Here is a 19894-nt window from a genome sequence, read left to right on the forward strand (position 1 = left end):
ATAAAGAATGGTGCTGAAATTATTTTTGCAACTCTTGTTTTTTCAGTATTACTCATCATCAGAGGACTAATTCCCATGAGTCTAAGACTATACACTTAGTACAAGAATAACTTAACCAGTATTTCTCAAATGTTGACCCCATGTTTAAGAAGTGAGTGTATTTTGAATATTGAGAATTAACGCGGGACAAAGTCCTTGGGTTTATTCTCCTTGTTTAAATTGATAGAAGTGTGTCGTGCCTATTTTCCTTGTATGAAGACTTTACAAAAATTAAGATGAACATGTCCCAGACATAGGCAGAAATCCTCCAATAGGCAAGTGCTGCAACTTGATAAATTGGAGCCCTATAAATGCTTGATAAGAATAGTAATGATGATAATAGTTTCCTTTGCTATAAACATGATGGTTCCAATGGAAGTGGAATTTTCCTCCAAGGCTAGAGTATAGTAATGTTTGGAAGCTTTATTACTGCTATGGAAGGAACCCTGTCCACTGTCTTGCCAGGGGAAGTGGCTTGTACTGCAGTGACAACATCATGCCAGTATCTAAGGACCGAAGGCCAAATTTATCCCTAACATTTGTAGGTATGTTATCAGGAATCACAACATGCGTTAGCTTAGTTATCAGTGAAGTGACCTAGGATGTACGCATCTAGGTACTGCTTAGTGCCAGTAAAGGTATCTACAAAGGAAAACTAATGTTAAAACTGAACATGCTGCTTGTCCATCAGCAGCAGAAGCATACATCTTTGATATGCCACCTTTCATATGGTATAGAAATAGAAAAGGTAAATTCTGTCTCCTGTTTATTATTTCAGATATAATATAGACAGGGGAGAAAAGAGATCTTTTAAGCTTTACAGAAAAATGAATTAACTTACAGGAAAACTCTTCCTTGTGTTAGGAGTCTGTAGAGGCAAAATCTTCTGTACCAACTCTGGTAATGTTGTAGATAGGGCCATATAGCTGTTGTTGAATGTTATTGATCCTAGAAACAATATTCCCTGGTGACTCACCAGTATCTAACAGTGAGTGTTGTTAAAAAGTAACTTTCATACAGTACATCTGAGATTCATCATGGGATCTCATTGCAGGTGCTGTTTTTACTAGCTTTTGCTGTATCTACAGAATCATCCTCACCTGCCTTTTGTGGTGATAATAGCTTAGCTAAGGTCATAGGAATGCATTTGTACACACTTCTCAAAGCCTATTGTATTGGCTCATATAGAAGACATAGAGGAATCAAATGGAGGAAGCAACTCAAACATTTCTTTCAACCTCTGCTCCAAAAGCAGTTTGGAGAGTAAAAGTCTGCTAAGAGTGAAGAAAAGCATCCTAATGGATAAATGGTTTGAAACTTTCCTACTGCTTCTTAAAGATGTCTTTAGATAAGGCTCAGCGGGTGCCTTGGCCTTTACTCTGACATCCTGTGCCTAATGCATTCACAGTTTGTGTTCTCAAAAATGGTTACAAAAGTGTGTTGGTTGTACATGCTGTGGTATACGACCTCCAGTTATGCAAAGTTTAGCTTTGCATATGCACTCTAGTGCAGTTTACAGACACTGTAATGAAACTGCTTCGCAGAGAATTGCCACTACTCTGAATAAGGAGGAAATCCATGAAAAAGGTGAAGAATTTCAGAGTCATCTTGTTTTAGTTATGAAAACAAAACCTGTGGGCAAATAGAGGGGGGACAAAAGCAGGGGACAGGCAGGTGCTAAACCAGAATCTCAAGCTACATCTTGTTCCCCTGTTCTAAGGAAAATGTTAAGGAACTCCCCAACTTAAAGCTGCCCAAGCCAGGCATTGACCTAGCCACTCCTTTCCTCTCAGCCATCTCTTTTACCCCCTCTCACTCCCCAGCATTAAGTGTGTCAGGAAAGGAAATAAACAGATGGGAGCATGGTGGAACAGAGCTTTAAGTAAAGGTCACTGCATCAGTGGCATAAAGAAACTGGTTGTTGTAAGCATCACTGGGGACAGAGACTATGCAGATCAGCCCTCAGAATTGGAAGCCCTTTGAGTCTGATATGTAGCTAAATAGCTATATCTGTTTTAACATCAAGAAAATTATGATTATTTTTGGCCTTCTGCTGTTTCTTGTGTTTCCAAGGTTTAAAGGTATCTTCGGAGAAGTTAGAGGCACCTAAAATCAGGGTTTACAGAGGGTATGTGTAAACAAGGCTCGTCTTCACTGCTTATTGGCTCAAATGCTGTCTCTCACCTAGTTGCAAATTAAATTATAAATGCAAAAATCTCTACCTAGAGTTAAGCTGTGTTGGAGGTGGCTGGCTTTTGAAGCGCAAGTACTGCTGAAGCTTGAGAATGCAGTATGGATTCTGCAGCAACAGCCTGAGGTGTTGGGAGCACCATAATTCCTGCCCAGGGCTGCTTGTGCCTAGGCATCCTTGCCTCCAGACAGGCAGATATCCCCACCCAGCATGCATGCTGTGCTTTGCTTGGACCACACCTTGCATATGGTTTTCTGCACCCCTAGCATTTATTCACCACTGGTGAAACCCTAGCAATCTTGCTGTAATGCCAGCAGTTTGATGTGGTTGTGTCCAGCAACTGAAGTATGAGGCCATGCTGGAGAAGCTTGTGGAGGACCTATATCCAGCCACAGCAGCCTTGAATGAGGCAGAGCTGGTGCTTCACTGCCCCTCTGACTTTGCCATGGACTCTGAGGAAGAGTTGGAGGAATGGGATTAAGGAAGCAGCAGCTAAAAGAGCATCCTCAGGTAAGGGCTCTAATCACTATTGTTATAGTTAGGAAGGACAAAAGAGATGTATCGCTGTCTCTGTCAGACCAATCTATACTGCTTGACAGGGGTGGGCAGATTCTGGCTGTAACTCTCCTTCTAAATATGGGAATCAGCATATATTTCTCCTGTTCCCAGCACCCAGAGGGTGGGTATCAGCTATTGTGATTCCCTGAGGAGTGCAGGAAACTGCCATATCCCGGTGATAACGATGCCTCTATATCCTTTGCTGGGCGTGACATCTTCTGGCCTTGCTATACCCTGCCCTGGCATCCCCATGAAATCCCAAATGGATTCAAAGCAGGGACCTATGTGCAAAAGAACCTTATTGCTGCAAGCTGACAAATGCTGGCAAACAGAGGACTGTGGGGTGCATGTCTAGCTGGGGTTTTTTCTTACACTTCACTTCAGCATGTAAAGGGGCAGTGCGAACTTCCTTCTCTCTCAGTTGTCATTGACTGTCTCCTCTAGTCATGCATTTGCTTCTCAGTCAAATGGTGACATGGTGTAAAATGAGGGATTTCTATTATTCTCCCTTTTACTCAGCTAAGCAAGCTGACATATCCTAGTGCCATCTCAGCTTGAAATAAGAGCATTCCTCATTTTGTGGTATCCTATGCATGTTCTCTACACAAACACTCAAGCTCCCAAACAACAGGTAACTGATTTTTGCTTTTTGAATAGAAGTGGGGAGAAAAAGAGTTGAGGCACTACCATTTAGTTGCTCCAAAATAGAGTTATAGTTACAGTGGGAAGGCTTAGAGCTGATGGTATTGCAATAGATCTTGCTTTGATGCAAAAGCTTAAAAAGGGCATACTATTACCCTTCTCCCACACACATTAGACAAAGTACCCTGTTTCTTTACTTTACAGACTCCAGTTTTTTTGTTTGCTTTAATTTTGTGCCTTAGGCTGAATTAGCTAAATCAGTTCCGAATTTCATCAACTGAGCAGAACTCAAATCGTTCAAGTCCATGTGGTGTTACCACTGGCAAGTATTCTTCATCCCCGACTCTTCCGCCTGGCACTTCAGATACTCCCAAATCCATGGCAGACATCCTACATGCAGGCCCCAAGCCCAGAGATCTTAGGGTTTGGATGCCTCAGAGTCTTGCTTGCCCTTAGCTCAAAGGCCAACAGAGCAAGCCAGAGAGAAATCCCTTATTTCCATAAAATAGATGTATAGCTGAGATTCTCCCATTGGGAGGTTATGCTATACTATACTCTCATAAGGTGTCTTGTCTGCAGTGCATTGGACAGGCCTCCACCCTTGACTACACAATGCCATTCAAGGACATATTAGCCCAGGGAACAGACCAGTGCAGTGACTACTCTTGATATTAGCTCACGAGAGATGCAAGTACGCCTTAGCCACCCCATAATCTCTCAGAAGGCTGTTAATAATCAGCATCAAATGCCAGAATGGGAGACATAGGAGGGAGAGGGGTGGATCTGCTGATAGAGATGCATATGGACTTACACAGAAGATGGAACCACTTTTGAGCTCCAGAGGAAGATGGTGGAGGAAGAATGGAAATCCCATGCTATAGTTGAGAGAATACTGGGAGTATTGAATCTCTGGTGGCAGAATGCATCACTTATCAGAGAGACAATTAATTAGTCAAGTTAGTCTGAAGTAAAATTGAAGGCAGGGTATATTTGCACTTTACAGACTAGCCAAAGTGTGTGTGTGTGTGTGTGTGTGTGTGTGTGTGTGTGTGTGTGTGTGTGTACCCACGTTTTACCTGAATATAAGACAACCCCCTAATTATTGGATTCTATATATGGAAAATTTATAAATTTACTGTAAGCTTCCAGGTATAGAATCTAATTATTGTAGGTTTGCCTTGAATTTGTCCCCTTCCCACTGTTATAACAGGGATAATACATCTGGGGGGTCAGGTATCCCCCTTACCCTCTGTCCTCCCACAACTTACCTCTGTAGCGCCCCCCCCTTACCTTTTTCCCCCCAACACTTTTACTGTCAGACCTTGCCCTCTCTGAGCATCTGGAAGTGAGGGAAAAATTTGAAAACATTGACCTTAAAGTAAACATACCCATAGTAAGTTGCATATAGGCAAATTGCTACCAGTACCCATAGACTTAGTTCATCCAGAATTGATGCATTTTACCTTTTCTGAAACTGTTGCAAGCTTTAGCACTGGTTCTCCATAAGCACATTTTTAAGCAGCACTTTTTTACCTGCTTATATATGGTACAGATTTATGCATGATATTATTCCAAAGCTAAAAGGCTCAAAATTTACCATATAATTCATTGGTCTGGGGCCTCTGCAGAGTCAACAGTACTTCAAGCCATGGTGACCCAAAAGGTCAGCATTGCTCGGTCTGTGTATATATTCCAGGTATTCCTTCCCCCCCCCCCAAAAATCCATGTGCTAATTAGCACCCCCCCCATCCCTCCCTCTAGATTGGAACCAGCTTTTCTTATCATAAGTCCTGGGATCCAGGTGAGGGCACCCTGGTCTGGCTTTACCTTATGGAGGACAGGGCCACTCTGATCATATGCAACAGGCTGAGAGAAGAGCTGACAAAGGGCTTCTGGGTGAACTGTTTGGGGCCCTGTTTGCCAGACATTTAAGGCTGGTAAAGAAATAGGAATCATTGGAAATGGGAAAGAATAGTGCAGCTCAGCTGTGGGAGTGAGGAGGAAACTGAAATGTATTCAATGTCATGGTTCATCATGACTTGAAAAAGAGTGGGCACTGAGGAAAACTGGGTACAATGGGCCCTACTGTATATCTTATTCAGGTGAGCTATATTTAACCTATTCTTATTGGACTCTTAACCTATTCTTATTGGACTCTTGTGGGCTAAAATCAAGTGTAAGGAGCATCTGAAGTCCTAAACTAAAGAGTCGGGGATAGCGGATGCTTGCCTGTCATTTCTGGGGGCATCTGAATCCCAAGGCCTCTGGCAATGGATTTGGGAGTATCTGAAGTCCCAGGGTAAGAGGCTGGGAAGGAGGATGCTTGCTGGTTGTAGCACCATACATGGTGTTTAGAATGATCGAGTTCTGCCTGCTCAATTGATATGGGTTTTGGAACGGTTGAGTTCTACTCAGTCGATATGATTTGAAACTGATTTGGCTGATTTGACCTGGAACACAGAATATATTAATTGAAAAAATTGTGTAGGTTCTCATCCGCATATTTGCCCAATATGGCCATACGTTTTAGTTATGCTCAGTGTTGGCTGCATTCAATCAAGTTCCTAGTTGGTTTCCATTACTGAGCATGTGCTATTTTTGACAGCAGTTTAATGACAGACAATGTATTTAGTGAGGTATCCTTGTATGTGAATATGAGATGAGGGGCTTTTTTCCTCATGGTGATCAGGGGGCAAAAACCTTGTTTTATAGTCAAGTAAACTGTGTATATATTATATAGAAGGGTGTTTGTGCCCAAAAGCTTGCAAAGACAATTTTTCCAGCTATTTAGTTGGTCTAATAAAAGGTATCACATCTGTGCAAAGAACTTTGTCTGCCTATGTTTTTAGACCAACACAGCTACAACCAAAAAACCCTATATATTGTACAAGCTTTTATAGAGAGAGAGAGAGAGAGAAAGAAAGCGAGCATTAATTTTCATGGGTGAACCTACTCTGATTAGTCTATATGGTGTAAATCTGCTTTCTGCCAGAATATCTCGCCCAAAACTCTACCAAGCAACAGCAAGATTACAAACAGTACGAGCAATGTCTGCAAAACACAGCCATTTTTTTTTAATTCCCTCAGACAACATGGCCAACAAGTGCCACAACAACCTGGTTCCTGCAGTAGCCTAATTTCAGGTCTAGATTCACTCTGTAGCTAGGAACTTTTGTGTCATTATGAGCTGCAGCCAGCAATTTCCATTGGAGAATTATAGTTGGTCCTAGGAAAGAAGTACCTTCTGGGTCAGGTTCATCCTCATCACTTTACCCTGTGCATGGATGGTGGAATGACAGCAAGTACCTGATCCTGTGTCCTGTAACATGTGACATAAATTTTAGGATCATCATCCCTGTCTGAAACAGTGCTGCTGATAGTGATGCTTGCTGTTAAAATATATATATTTTTTAATCCTGTTGCTTCTGTAAGTCCTTTGGTTGTGCTGGGCTGCAGGCACTTAATTTTAGTGTCACCCTCACACTAATTTAGAGGCGGTCACAGTTTTCTTTTAATTAAACTTCCTTTTTTTCCATTGGGAAATCTTGATTCCTCAGAACAAACTTCTCATAGGAAGCATATCTGGTGAGAGCTACCCTGGTATACCTGATTTGGGGCAGCAGCTAGACACTGGGGGTGCTGACAGATATTCAGGCCCCTGCTCTAACTCATGGTGCTTTACATAAAGTGCCATGAGATAGTGCCCTCAACCCCCACAGCCTCCCCACAATCCAACAGAAGTTCACCTTTTGGGTTGCTTGGGGGAGGGATTGAGGCTGCCTACAGGTGAGCAGTGAGCTGAGGAGCTGTCCCCTTTCCCAGCTCTGGGGCTGTCAGCAGGGCAAGAGCTCTGGGGCTGTCAGCTACATCGGCCCAGCCCGAAACGCATGGAAAATTAACCCTAGGGAACGCAAGTTCCCTCAGGCACTCTTTTTAAGAGCACCTTCATTTGATACCTCATTTGAGGAAGTTTAATTTTTCAGGTAATCTGCCACTTTAAAAGCACTCTGCAGTCATGCACTCATGTCATGGTATGGCTATAAAGTGCTTTGAGGGGTCTGCTTGTGCGAAAAATGTAACTTCTGTCTGTACCCTGGGTCTCAGGGGTGACTGATGCCTCCTGAGTCTGGGGGGGGCACAATTTGTGGGTGGGCCCGGGGGCAGGCCAAAAGCCCCATATCCATTCCTATACTTCTGTGCCATGGCTTAGTGCCCACTCCCCTCCTTCCCCCACCCAACATGCCGCTGACCCGCACAGCAAAAAAACTGCCCTGTCCTGAGCGGTGCTGAGTCGGGGGTCAATCTCGGGGGGGGGGGGGGGGTACATGCCCCGTCCCCTGCCCTCCCTGCCAGTTGCCTGTGCTGGGTCTAGTGCTTTTATATATTCATGTAGTAATGCATAGGTTTTCTTATGCAGGAACATTGATAGAGAGACCACTCCTCTGTCTCTGAATCTCTAAAATGGGTCAGGTAGGGGGATTAAGCATTGGTAGGAAAAGCCATGAGCCGGCTTATTATCCAGAGTGGGATGCAAGGTTTTTCATCTATAATGGATAATACCCTGAGTAGGTGTAATCTGATTTGCTGCGAGAATGCTACTCACACCCATGTCCAGAACAGACAGATTTTTATTTTTCAAAGTACACCGTAAACGTGGAATATTGCAACTTCAAGTGTCAAGAAAGATGCGAGAGAGTCAAATGAGGCAAAGACCTTCACTTGAGATAGAACTGTGGTAGTGTGCCTGCTATAACTTGAGGATGGCTAAAAGTTACCTTTTGTGGTGCAGCCATGGTTCTCAAGCAAGATTGTTGAGGTGTACCAATCCAAGCTAACAATGACCAGAAGCCAAGACCTGTAGTCCAAAATAGGTTTATATCTACTTGATAGGGCTGTGCGAAGCTTCAGGTGCTAATTAGATTTGGAGGCAATTTGGCCCAATTCAGCAGCCAAATCTCCAAATCTGAATTGAATCAGGGGACCAGTTAAAAGGTTCAAATTGATTCAAAGCTCTCCGAATCAATTCGGAGAACTTTGGTGATTCAGGCAGCCGCTGCTGGCTGCAGCAGGGAGTTGGACCTGGACTCCATGCAGGTAAATAGGGAGCGGGGGGGGGCTGCAGGAGTGGGAGAGGACCATGGGGTACCCCTGCCAGGCCCCACCCCCTGCCTGCTCCCCCAGCCCCCCTGAACACCCCCCAAACCCCACCAGTTCTCCCAGCCTCACCCCATGGCTGCACCACCCAGCCCAGCACCTAGCTCTTTAAAAAAAAGCCCCCATTCACCAGCTACTACCAGGTTGGGGGGCAATCCCTACTGCCACCCAATGCCTATGCTGTGTGGGGGGCTCTGCCATGAACCCTCTGACCCCCACCCACTCTCCCAGCTCCCCCCCCATGGCTGCCCCACCTGCCCCAGCTCCCGGCCCTTTAAAACAAAACAAAACAAAACAAGAAAAACCCAGACTCGCCGGCTGCTGCAGCTGCCTCGGAGCTTCTGGGGGCTCATGGCAGAGCCCCTCCTCCTCCCCGGCAGGATAGGGCAGTGGGGGACAGTGGGAATTGCCCCCCTGCTTGGGAAGAGCTGGTGAGTCAGGGTTTTTTGTTTTTTTTTAAATAGCTGGGAGCTGGGGCAGGCGGGGCAGCCATGGGTGGGGCTGGGGGAGCGGGCAGGGGTCTCATGGCAGAGCCCCCCATGTAGTGGGGGGCAGCAGGAATTGCCCCTCCCCCACATGGCAGCAGTCAGTGAGCGCGGGCTTTTTTGGGGGCTGGGGCCAGGTGGGGCAGCCATTGAGAGTGGGTGGGGGATGGGGCCAATTCGGAGATTCGGCTGATTCAGCTGAGGCTAAATCTCCAAATCGGATCTGGCCAAATCAGTTCAGGACAGTGATTTGAATCACTAAATCGAATCACGGTCCCCCAAATTGGCCAAATCCAAAGCAAATACTAGCTGCTTCACACAGGCTTACTACTTGAACCTACTTGTACTGTGATTCTAGATGTCTGTCTGCAGCTCATGATGACACAAGAGTTCCTAGCTGCAGAGTGAGTCTGGATCTGGAACTAGGTGACTTCAAGGACTAGGTTGTTCTGGCACTTGTTAGCCACGTTGTCTGAGGGCATTAAAAAGTCTTTTTTTTTTTTTCCATTTGTTTATTTTTTTGCAGCTATTGCTCATACTGCTGTACAAAGGAGTTAATTCAACTTTTTGTACTCAAATTTGGCAGTATTTCTAATTTAAATAAAATAAATTAATTTCCCTGTTTTAAATGTAAATGTGTAATTGTAAAAATGACACCTGAGTTACAAAACAATTTAAGATTGTAACTAGAAAGTTAAAGGGGAGATAATCCCTGTTTTTTAGTTCCTCAGCTTTGTGTATTTGGCAGTACTTTGCGTGCAGTCACTTTCCCTGCTCCACTGATGGCAATTGCATTTCCTTTATCATGTACTAGCATGTTGACATTGCTCTCAAGTGCTTCCCTGGGAGACAGCTCCTGTCAGTACTCCTTTCCCAGCTCCCAAAAGGGTTGCTGCTTATTCTCAATTTGGACTAGGAAAATCCCTTTACCCTTTTTATTTCTCCCTGGAACACATCCAAATTGATTCTGAGGACTACCCAAAATGGAGGAAGAGGGCTATCATCTGTGTTCCTCAAACAGCTGCTTAGGAAAGAGACTTTTCAGTCCTGAGGATTTCTGAACACCTTAGAGAAGGGGTCAGCTAGCCTCAACACACGTGCCGAGCATGGCATGCAAGGCCATTTTGCTCAGCACACCACCGGTGGCCCAGGCTCTAAGCAGCTGCTGCCAGCCATGGAGCCCAGGATGCTCCCAGCAGGTGGGAGGATGCAAGCCCTGCTGCAAGCAGACTGGGCTCCTTGGGCTGGCTGCAGCCAGGAGGCTGCAAACAGCTGCTCTGGGTTCCGGCATGTCGGCACTCTGGCACCTTCCAAGGTAGACATTGTGTTTTTTTGGCACCCTGGCCAAAAAACGTTGCCTACCCCTGCCTTAGAGGAACAGTTCAGAAGTGAGGAGACATCATCTCTACCATTGAGTAGGCTAGCAGAGAGGAATGGAGGGCAGTCCTAGGTTTGTTCCACGTACCCTCCCCCCACCTTATTTTCTCCAAAAAAACAAAACAAAAAATTCTACAATATCAGTAGGAAAGCAGGTGGTTTTACATATTTCCACTGGATTAAAAAAACATTGAAACATCCTTTATTAACTGAATCATGATTTTGAATTTTTATATATAAAAGTGTGGTGTGTTTTTTGTTTTGTTTGTTGGTTTTTTTACTTTCATGTCTTTAATTTATCCATTGAGCAGGCTTCAGTAATGCTTTGGAGTTCCTAATTTCAGTAACAAATGCAGTTCTGGATTTAGAATCCAAGTTCATCATTTGAAAGCTGACTGAAGTATGAATCCCATTGGGTACCTTGCTACTGGTACATATTTTACTGATATTGGCATGTCAGATTACCCACCCCAGATAACTGAAATATTTAAATACAGTTTTTCTTTTTTCTATTTTTTTTTTAATTAAAAAAAATCTGTAAGGAACAGGAGTTGAATGAAAAGAAAACTGAACCTCTGCAAGTTGCTGCTGCCCATAGAGTGCTGTAGCTGTGTTTTGCCCTCTGTAACTACTGGAGTCAGTGTTATAAATCAGACTAATAGAAAAACACATTCTGCATGTCCTGTGTTTTAGATGTGAACGAACCCTTCCTGTGCAGAAGTCTATGCAAGATTACAAAATGGGAATGGTTCCTAACAGATTTGCATCCTTTCTGTACTTACTGTTTTGGCATATTGGAAGTATTTGGATGCCTTTACATTTAGTTTCTAAGGCTTCTTCGCTCTGATTGTTTATTAGGAATTTGCTCTAATCATTTCATTTATTGGAATCTTTTAATGGTACACAAACATTTTGTGATGTTGGAAAGGGCCATTCAAACCAAATTGAAACTTTGTGTTTGACCAGTAATATTTTCTTCTTTATTAATCATTGGTTATAACTACTTTTTCAGCCCTTCCCCCCTCATTTAATGTTTGTTTTTTAAATTTATGCTAACCCCTGTGTATTTTGTGGGAGGCTTATGACAGTTGGTCATGGGTCATCAACCCCATTTTAGTTACTTCTGTAAACAAATTGATTTCCCTTTTAACTCTGACCTATTAAACAATTGTCCGAGTGTTCTTGCGGTCTGTCTTATGGACTGTACTCCTCAAGAATACCCTTGGGGGATGTTCCTGATTAGAGTCCGAGCTGGTTCTTCAAGACTTAGTAAAATGGAGCCTCATCCCACTTAGTTTTGTAGGAGCCAAAGGTAGTACAAATAATATTGCCCAATTTTGGGAGTGGTCTCCAAGCTAAAGCCAATTAAATGTATCCAGTGAATTGTGCATAGTGAGTCAGGTTGGAGGAGGCTTAACATTATTCTAGTTAACAGCTAAACATCAGGCATATGGGCATTTTTTCTTCAGGCCCAATAAATTCAGGTGGCTTAGAAAAAGGAAATGCTGAGGAGGGAAAAATGAAGCAGCAGGTATGAAATGCCCACCATTTGTGCATTTTCTGCTATCCTCGCAGTGATTGTTATAGTGCACATTTTTCTACCCCAGTCAGTACACACTGCACTATCATAGCTATGCTGAATGAGGTCCTGGTCTAACTACAATATTAACCCTGCAAATCTGCTCATTTTCTCCTGAGTACCCTGAGGCAGGATATACAATAGAATGTGTCCAATTGAAAAACTATTACAGACTCCATGGCGCTGCAGAGTGCTAAATTGTAACAGGGCTGTGTTTTTCAGACAAAAATTCTCGTAAGAGAGGTAACACAGTGCATTTCCTCTGCATTATGGACTTGTTTTTAAATTTTAATCTCAGTCTCTCTAGTTGCTTTTAAAATCATGTACTTTTTTAAGTACTTAATAAATGTTGTATTTCATCCCTGATGTGGCTATTCATTATCTCATTTATTTCCAGTTTGTATCATTTTTGCATTCTTTCTCAGCTCTCCAGCTATACATATATTTTTATTAGGCTTTTTCTCAATACTTGTAATCAAGTCTCCAATGATCAGTAGCATCTTGGGTGTTGATTATGTCATACCAGATTTATAGTAGATACTAGGGTTTAGTGTAGCGTGGGTATCTAGTATCTTGTCTGGACCTGTTTGAGTTGTGCCCCAAAGCAGATCCTCAAGTAGTTCCTGTTGGTAAGACTGATATCCTGCAAATTTATATTATTTTTTGCTTAACATACCTGTTAACCAGAGTTTCTCCAATCTCTTTACCTTTTATTCATTTTGAACCAAACTCACTATTTTTTGTTTAGAAGAGAAAATCAGTTAAATTCCTTTATGATTCTACAGATGCCTCGTGTCAAAGTTTACTTGAATGTCATTTTGCAATAGTGGCCCATAAATTATTCCACCTCAGCACATACCTAGTTCATGCTGCCTAATCTTTGTTTCAAGAGCAATGAAAAATGTAGAAATGATGTTTAAATAGGAAAAAAAAACAAACTTCACTAACCCAGATACCCTGTGATTGTCGCACATACTTCCAAAGACTTGTTATTGAATGCTGTAGCAAGGCATTTACAGGGGATCAATTACCTCCTGCAATTAGAAGGCAAAATATTTTTCAATGTGCAGTTACCTGATTTTTGGGGGGGGGGTGTTGTTGTTTTGTTTTTGTTTTTGCTTTGCTTACCTCTTTAAATTAAAAATCCCCAAATTCATGAAGTCTTCTAGTTTTTGGTGCGTATTTGCAGGATCACGCTTGTATATTCCTTTTCTTTAGGTAGAAAGTGCAACTGTCTCAAAACAAATCTTGAACATGTTTGTATGTTAATCCCAGATATTTGAAAATAGCTTGCCTCACTGGCTTCTGCAAATCACTTTGCCCTGCCCCACCCTACTTTGTGCATAGATTAAATGTGTGCTACTTACTGGCATTACATCCATTCCTGCGTGAATAAAAGTTTTTTGTTTCTTTAGCAAGCATCTGCTGCTTTTCTACTTTGCTTGCTTTCATTAGGAAGCTACCCAGAACTGTAGCCTGAGTGGGGCGCACAGGGGCATCTGTCACTATCTGTATAATTTTTAAATGGAAAATGTCTTTCTCAAAGGCTGTCGATGCCCAGTGTTCTACAGTACATGAACAGTTGGCTAGTCCAGGTGTTTCCTCTTCTGTTTTCGTGATATGTGAATTGGAAATTCAAGAGAAGACTTTGCAGAATGGAAGAGCTAAGGGTTTGTATTTCTCTATTCTAACTGTATAGCAAAGGGTTTGGGAAGAAACATAAACCCTACTGCTTTTGAATTTAAGTATATTGTTAGCATTCTTGTCTACAGTGCTTTTATCAGCTCTTAAAAAATACAAAAATGAGCATTTGTTTCTGTATGGAATTGTCTATAATGAATAGTATTCAGAAACAACTTGTTTTGTTGAATGTGGTTTCTTTTTGTGGCTTTTATAACAATGCTTTATTCTGTGTTTCAACTTGTGATGCAACTACAGTGAAGTTGTTAAAAGCTTAACAGATTTTTTTTGTTTTAATTGCATATCAGTCCTTGCTTTAACACGATTAAAATTGGAAGTTGAGACAAAAGATGATGCTATTCACTCTTAAACGTGCATCTTTGTGAGGTGTTTTGTTTTGTTTTGTTTCATTTGTTAAGGAAATTACTAACGCAAATCCGTCTCTTCACAGGACAGTCGGCCCAATATGTCAAGGCCCCTGATCACTAGATCGCCTGCATCTCCATTGAACAATCAAGGCATCCCCACTCCAGCACAACTCACAAAATCCAATGCACCAGTTCATATTGACGTGGGTGGGCACATGTATACCAGCAGCTTGGCCACACTTACTAAATATCCTGACTCAAGGTAATTTTCAAGATTGTGCTTCATGTACTTGGCAATACATTCATTCAGTGTTCTGCCCGGACATCCTGGGGCTCTACTCCTAAAAATGTTGAAAACATACTGAACATGTATTTTATTTATAACTAAATTATAAAAATTGAGAGAGAATTTCTTTTTTCCTCTTGCCTTATATCTAAGACTAACAACATCTCTGCAGATCCCTTTGTTTATGCCCTAAAATAAAGGTGGCCCTAAGAAAGACATTCTGAACCTGTTCGGTTCAGTCTGTTTAATATGTTCTAAATTTCTGTGACTTAAACGTGGAGTAAGGAGAAGTAATGGCAGAACTGCAAACTTAAATGTGTAAAAGTCAGGATTTCTAAGTGTAAAATTTACTCTTTTATACTATCAACGTATAATCCCAGAAAACACACTCAAGATCTATTTACGACTTAAGGTTGTAAATAACTTAATGTACAACAGTATTAGTTTAAAGTAGTATTAGAAGGTTTGTAGTGTTTAAACTATTGCAGACTGTGTACTGGTAACTCTGAGCTTATTAGTTATCTTGTAACAGGTTGGCGGTTCTGGTAAATCACAAGGTGACATATGCAGACAGCTTAGTAAATGATAGATGATTCAAGCTGTTCTCTACTTTGTAAGAGAGATTTTCTTGATGGGAAAATTTTTAACTTTCTATTCTAGCTGTCAGCTTAAAAAATAAAGTCACACTGCACTAAGTCAGAAAATTGTCTTAACATTTGTGTGACTGATGTTCAGAGCAGTGCAGCTTTATACAATATACAGTATTTACTTTATCCAAGATGAAGGTTTTTTTCTCCATTCAACATGGCAGGGGGACCCTCATCTTGGATTCAAATATTGGCTCAGGGTAGGTGGTTGCTGTGGCTTTAGCCACCACCTGTCTTGGGCCAGGGCCAGGATGGCAGGGGAGACCAGGTGGTAGAGGTATTGGGAATGCAGGGGAAACTGCAGTGTGAAACCTGGGGAGGGGGTATGCAATAGGGAAAGTGTTGGGGAGACCATGTAGTGGCAGAAGTGCTGCTGTGGCTCCACTTCTAACCCGAGCCCAAGGCCAGGCTTAGAGCTGCCATTGCTTTTGGTCCCTGGCTGAGGCAAGGCCAGAGGCACCATATGCTCCATGCCCTTTGCCAAAGCTGGAGCCAGAGTCAGAGCCAAAAGTCTGCACAGCGTAAGCAATGGCAGGGATGGGGAGGGGAAGGGGAACAATTGTCCAGGGGGAAGCAGGCAGCAGGGGAGCAAGAGGCTGCTGGGGAGCAGGCAGGGGGCCAGGCAGCTGAGGGCGGCAAGTGGCTGGGGGCAGGCAGATAGGGGAGGCAAGGGGCTGGAGGATGTTTTCCCCACTGCAGCAGTGAGGTGCACAAATTTAAAACACCCCTCCAATAATTAGATTCCATATGTGGAAAATGCTAACACATTTATAGAATATATAGAATCTAATTATTGTGGGGTGGTCTTAAATTAAATGGCATCTTGGATTTGGGAAAATTTGGTAATATGTCTCATGCAGGTGCTATCATATAACTTTTGTTTAAAGCACAAATATAAATGGTGCATGTGTGCCACATGTATGCATTTATTGCAGTATCAATGTCAATTCATTGCTTCTTTGCTTAGAGCTAGGTATTTCCCTATACTAACTACTGTCTCATTACATGACTGCACTCCAGCATCACATTTCACCCTTCTATTTACGTAGTTCACAGGTGTCAAGCATATGGTCCTCTGGCTGGATGCAGCCCACAGATGTGGGTCATCTAGCCCAATAGTTCTGAACCTTTTTGTACTGAGACCCATTTGTAAACATCAATGGCCAGTCCTGACCCCCAGGCCCCCAGTGTGTGGGGCAGGGGGTGGGTATGGGGGAGGGGGGCCCAAGCAGGCCTAATCAGGCCCTTGCAGGCTGGAACTCTGATAGCTTGCAAGGGCAAAACCACAGTTTCCCTTGTTTTTCTCCTTTAAAGGTGAATCCATTTTTAAAAGTGTGTTTGCGACCCATTCCTATATTCTTGCGACCCACTTTTGGGTCACAACTCATGAGATGAGAAACACTGATCTAGCCTGCAGGGCTTCTTGTGGGCTGGACCACCTACATCTATTGGCTGGGTTCAGCCCGTTGGGATCACATCGCAGTTGCCAGGGCTTCTGCAGCAACAGTGTTAATCCCCACTGTGAAGTCATGGTTCTAGAACCGATGGAGTTAATGCTTGCCTTGCCTCACCATTATGTGATACGATATTGGCAGCTAAGGGAAAAGGGAGGAGGCAAACAGCAGTGCTAACTATCTGGGTTCTGGAGCCATGTTGAAACAGTGGTCATGGCAACCATGGGAATTAATGTTTCTTCATGTATGTCACCTGCACTGTAGGAGGCCCCATAGACCAGATGCAGACTATGAGAAGCCCTGTGGTCTGGATCTGGTCCACAAAGCCCAAAAAATTTGACACCCCTATTCTATGTCAGTACCAATAATTAAAAACTGAAACAATTATTCAGTTACGTTCTTCTAGCAGTTTAACTCTTCTTTTATTGTATGTGGTTGGTAAAAAAGTTCACAAAAACTTTACATTCAAGTTCTATAACTAACTTATAGAGGGTGTGCAGTCTAGTTTAGGATTCTGTTCTAGACATACATTTAACTGCAATGACACTTCCCCTTGCTGATACAGAGCAGCATATTGCCTTAGTAAAGAGTGCAATAGCACTTTTAATAGTAAATGCTGATAGTACTTGTTTGGATGTGGGGGGAGAGAATGGGAAAGAGTAAAGAGCAAAAAAAATGAAAGAGGCAAAAGTTTAGCCTGCTTGAGATTAGTCTTTCTTATCATTACCTGTGGGAGAGATAGAGGAACAGTGGAGAGCATGGCCAAAAGCTGTGCAAGAGGGCTGATTCATCAGACAGGACTAAAATTTTTGCTAGTTGAAAGAGAGAGACCACTTGTACTGGTCTGCAGAATTTGTTCTACCCCTATCAGCAGCTTCTCGAGTTCCGTCCTGGCTCTGAGTACTCCTTGAGAATTATGCACTCAAGAGCAAGATACTTACAGTTGTGGAAGGCCTAGTGATTTTTTTACACTCCTTTTTGTTTTGCTTTCCCCATTATACCTCTTAATGTATGTAGCTGTTCTTCTTATGATAGAGGTAGTGAAGGTAAGTGGAGGAAATAGGATGTTACACATAACAGTGTAGATGGAAGATGGAATTTAAGATTAATACTTTTTTTAATTTAGTTCAATTAAGCTATTGTAATACATCAAGGAAGCAGAAATAACAGCTATCTGTTTTCATAAGTATGTGGTATAATAATTTAAACATCTGATTAAACAACACAACTAGTTTTGGGGGAAAAAAACCTTAGATAAATAGCTATTTTGTTTTGTGTCATTTGAGTAACTACCTTTGTTTCAGTGCTGACCCTTCTCCCAGCCTTTGTCTCTTGAACCAGTAGATAAATGCATTATGCAGGATATACTATTTAGAAAATGAACTTCATAGGCACTCCTGGAACTTTTAAAGAATTGCATTATCAGCCTCAAAAAGACCATTAGTAACCAGTTTGCAGGTGAAGTCAGGTGGCATAATGAGATAAGATGATAATCAGTGTTGTGAGGATTTTTTTTTTGTTCAAGGTCAGATGTCACATATTCGAGTGCAGCAATTTATTTTTATATTTATTGGAAACCTGGGAGAACTCTCCAATGATTTAACATTAATTTCTAGTAATAGTGGGCTAGAATCTTAAACAAATGTAATTAGTCCCATGGACTAGAGAGGCTTTTTGTGGCAAAATTCCAGAACTAGAACCAGTGCGATTGCTTAGCTTTTGTTTTTATTAAGGAAAGAAAAATGTGACTTTAAAAAAAGACATGGATCTTGTAAATGTCCTGGAGGCTTATAATCCTAACTTCAACATTTTGAAATGAGCCATGAAACTGACCTTGTTCAACAGAGCTGTTTTTAAAATTGTTGTCCAAGTGGACTATTCCACTCTTGGGCTAGGGACAGAAGTTGCACACAAACTGTTGTGATTGGAAATTGGTTTAAACATGTAACAGAACAGAAGCTCAGTGCACATAAACCGCTTTTAAAATGCCTGAAACCAGTTTAAGATAAACCTGGTTGGATGTAGTATTAGACGTGATTTAGGTTAAACCAGTTTATGGAACTTCTGTCCCAGATCCCTTCCCACTTCACGTTAACTCACAGTCCCCCAACATCCTAGGATGCTTTGCAGCCCTGGGCTGCGTTGTCTGCCCCATCAAAGCAAGGCTGACCCTGCCCCCAGCTATCAGAGTTGAGGCACTAAAGTATTGGCTTCCCAGCCTGCTTCCTGCCTGGGCCTGTCAGCCCAGCAGGGAAGGGGGCAGGGGAACAGATGCCCAAGGCCCTGCTTAGCCCCAAGCTGTATAGCAAGGGGAGGAGAAAAGCTCCTGTGGTGGAGGGTTTTTGCAGCCCAGTAAGCTGGGCAGGGATTGGCTCAGCTCAACCCTCTCCTCAAGTTCCAACTCGTGTTGGGGGAACTTACAGCTCCCTGCTGCCCCAGCCCAGGTTGGGGGGAGGGAGGAGAAAACCCCCCACCCAGGAGCTTCTTGCCTCCCCCCAGGTGGGTGCTTTACTCCTGTACCAGACAGACCCCTGGTGGTGGGGGCTAGGGAAGGGGCAGGGCTGGGGCATTCCAGCTGAGCTCGAGCTGTGGGGGGTGAAAAGCCTCCTTGGTTGGGTGCTGTCCCATCCACGCCTGGCAAATGCCAACTGGGTGGGGGAGGCACTGGGAGGGATTTCCCACCCCTTGCCCCCCCCTCACTCCCCCCAGGCAGAGGGCTGGGGAAGGTGATGGGGGGAGCAAAATGTCTCCCCCAGTGGGTGCTTTTCCTGCTCAGAGCAGACCCCAGCTGGGAGGGCCAGTGTGGGCAAGAGGGGTGGGGTGTTGCCTCCCTTGCACCCTCTTCCTCCTCCTCGGAGGCTGACGGCTGTGGGAGGGGTGGGGCTGAGGTGAACCCAGCTCAGCTGTGGGGGAGGAGGGCAAGACCCCAGCTCCCAATCAGGCCTGGGCTGCTGGTTTAGCAGCCTTAGGCAGCCTGGCCATGAGGGGTGGCATACATGAGCACCCCCAGGCTCCTGGCCTGGGCCAGTGAAGGCTTCTGCCTGTTGTCTACCCAAACACTGAACGTCAGTTTGTTACCAATTCAATGTAGGCAGCTTAAAAAAACTGCAAAGACTGAATCAATTTTGCCTCAGGTTTTTTGAACCTCTGTACTTAGCTTTGATGTTCATCTGCCCCCATCCGTCCAAAGCTGGTTTCTTTTAGCCAGCAGCATCTATTTTGAATGTGCTTGTTCCCTGAATGGTTCTTTATCCCCCCAGTCTGAGGATATGAAAGGCAGAAAAGGCCAAACTATTCTCCGGTTCCTTCTTGCTCTTACCAGCAGAGAAACAGAGCCCCTGCTGTGTACCTCTGCACTGCGTGAGGATTGCTTAGAACTGTCGTTAATAGTTAGTTGGGTGCTTAATGTCCATGGGCTAAATAAATACATTTTT

The 19894-nt window shown here is 43.3% G+C and overlaps 1 protein-coding gene across 8 annotated transcripts in view; it reads left to right on the top strand.

Annotated features, from left to right (window-relative positions):
• The window catches only part of KCTD1 (potassium channel tetramerization domain containing 1), a 156228-nt gene that overhangs the window by 73100 nt on the left and 63234 nt on the right, over positions 1-19894 (top strand). For 4 of the 8 annotated variants that reach the window (XM_014595240.3, XM_059724152.1, XM_059724151.1 and 1 more), the window contains exon 2: positions 14157-14335. In XM_014595240.3, the coding sequence (XP_014450726.1) occupies positions 14157-14335 (179 nt within the window). Of the gene's footprint in view, positions 1-1704; positions 2741-9751; positions 13696-14156; positions 14336-19894 lie in introns of those variants that run through there. The other 4 variants (XM_014595239.3, XM_059724150.1, XM_019487387.2 and 1 more) reach the window with 3 other exon arrangements.

Source organism: Alligator mississippiensis, chromosome 3, assembly GCF_030867095.1.
Source record: "Alligator mississippiensis isolate rAllMis1 chromosome 3, rAllMis1, whole genome shotgun sequence".
Taxonomy (NCBI): Eukaryota; Metazoa; Chordata; order Crocodylia; family Alligatoridae; genus Alligator; species Alligator mississippiensis.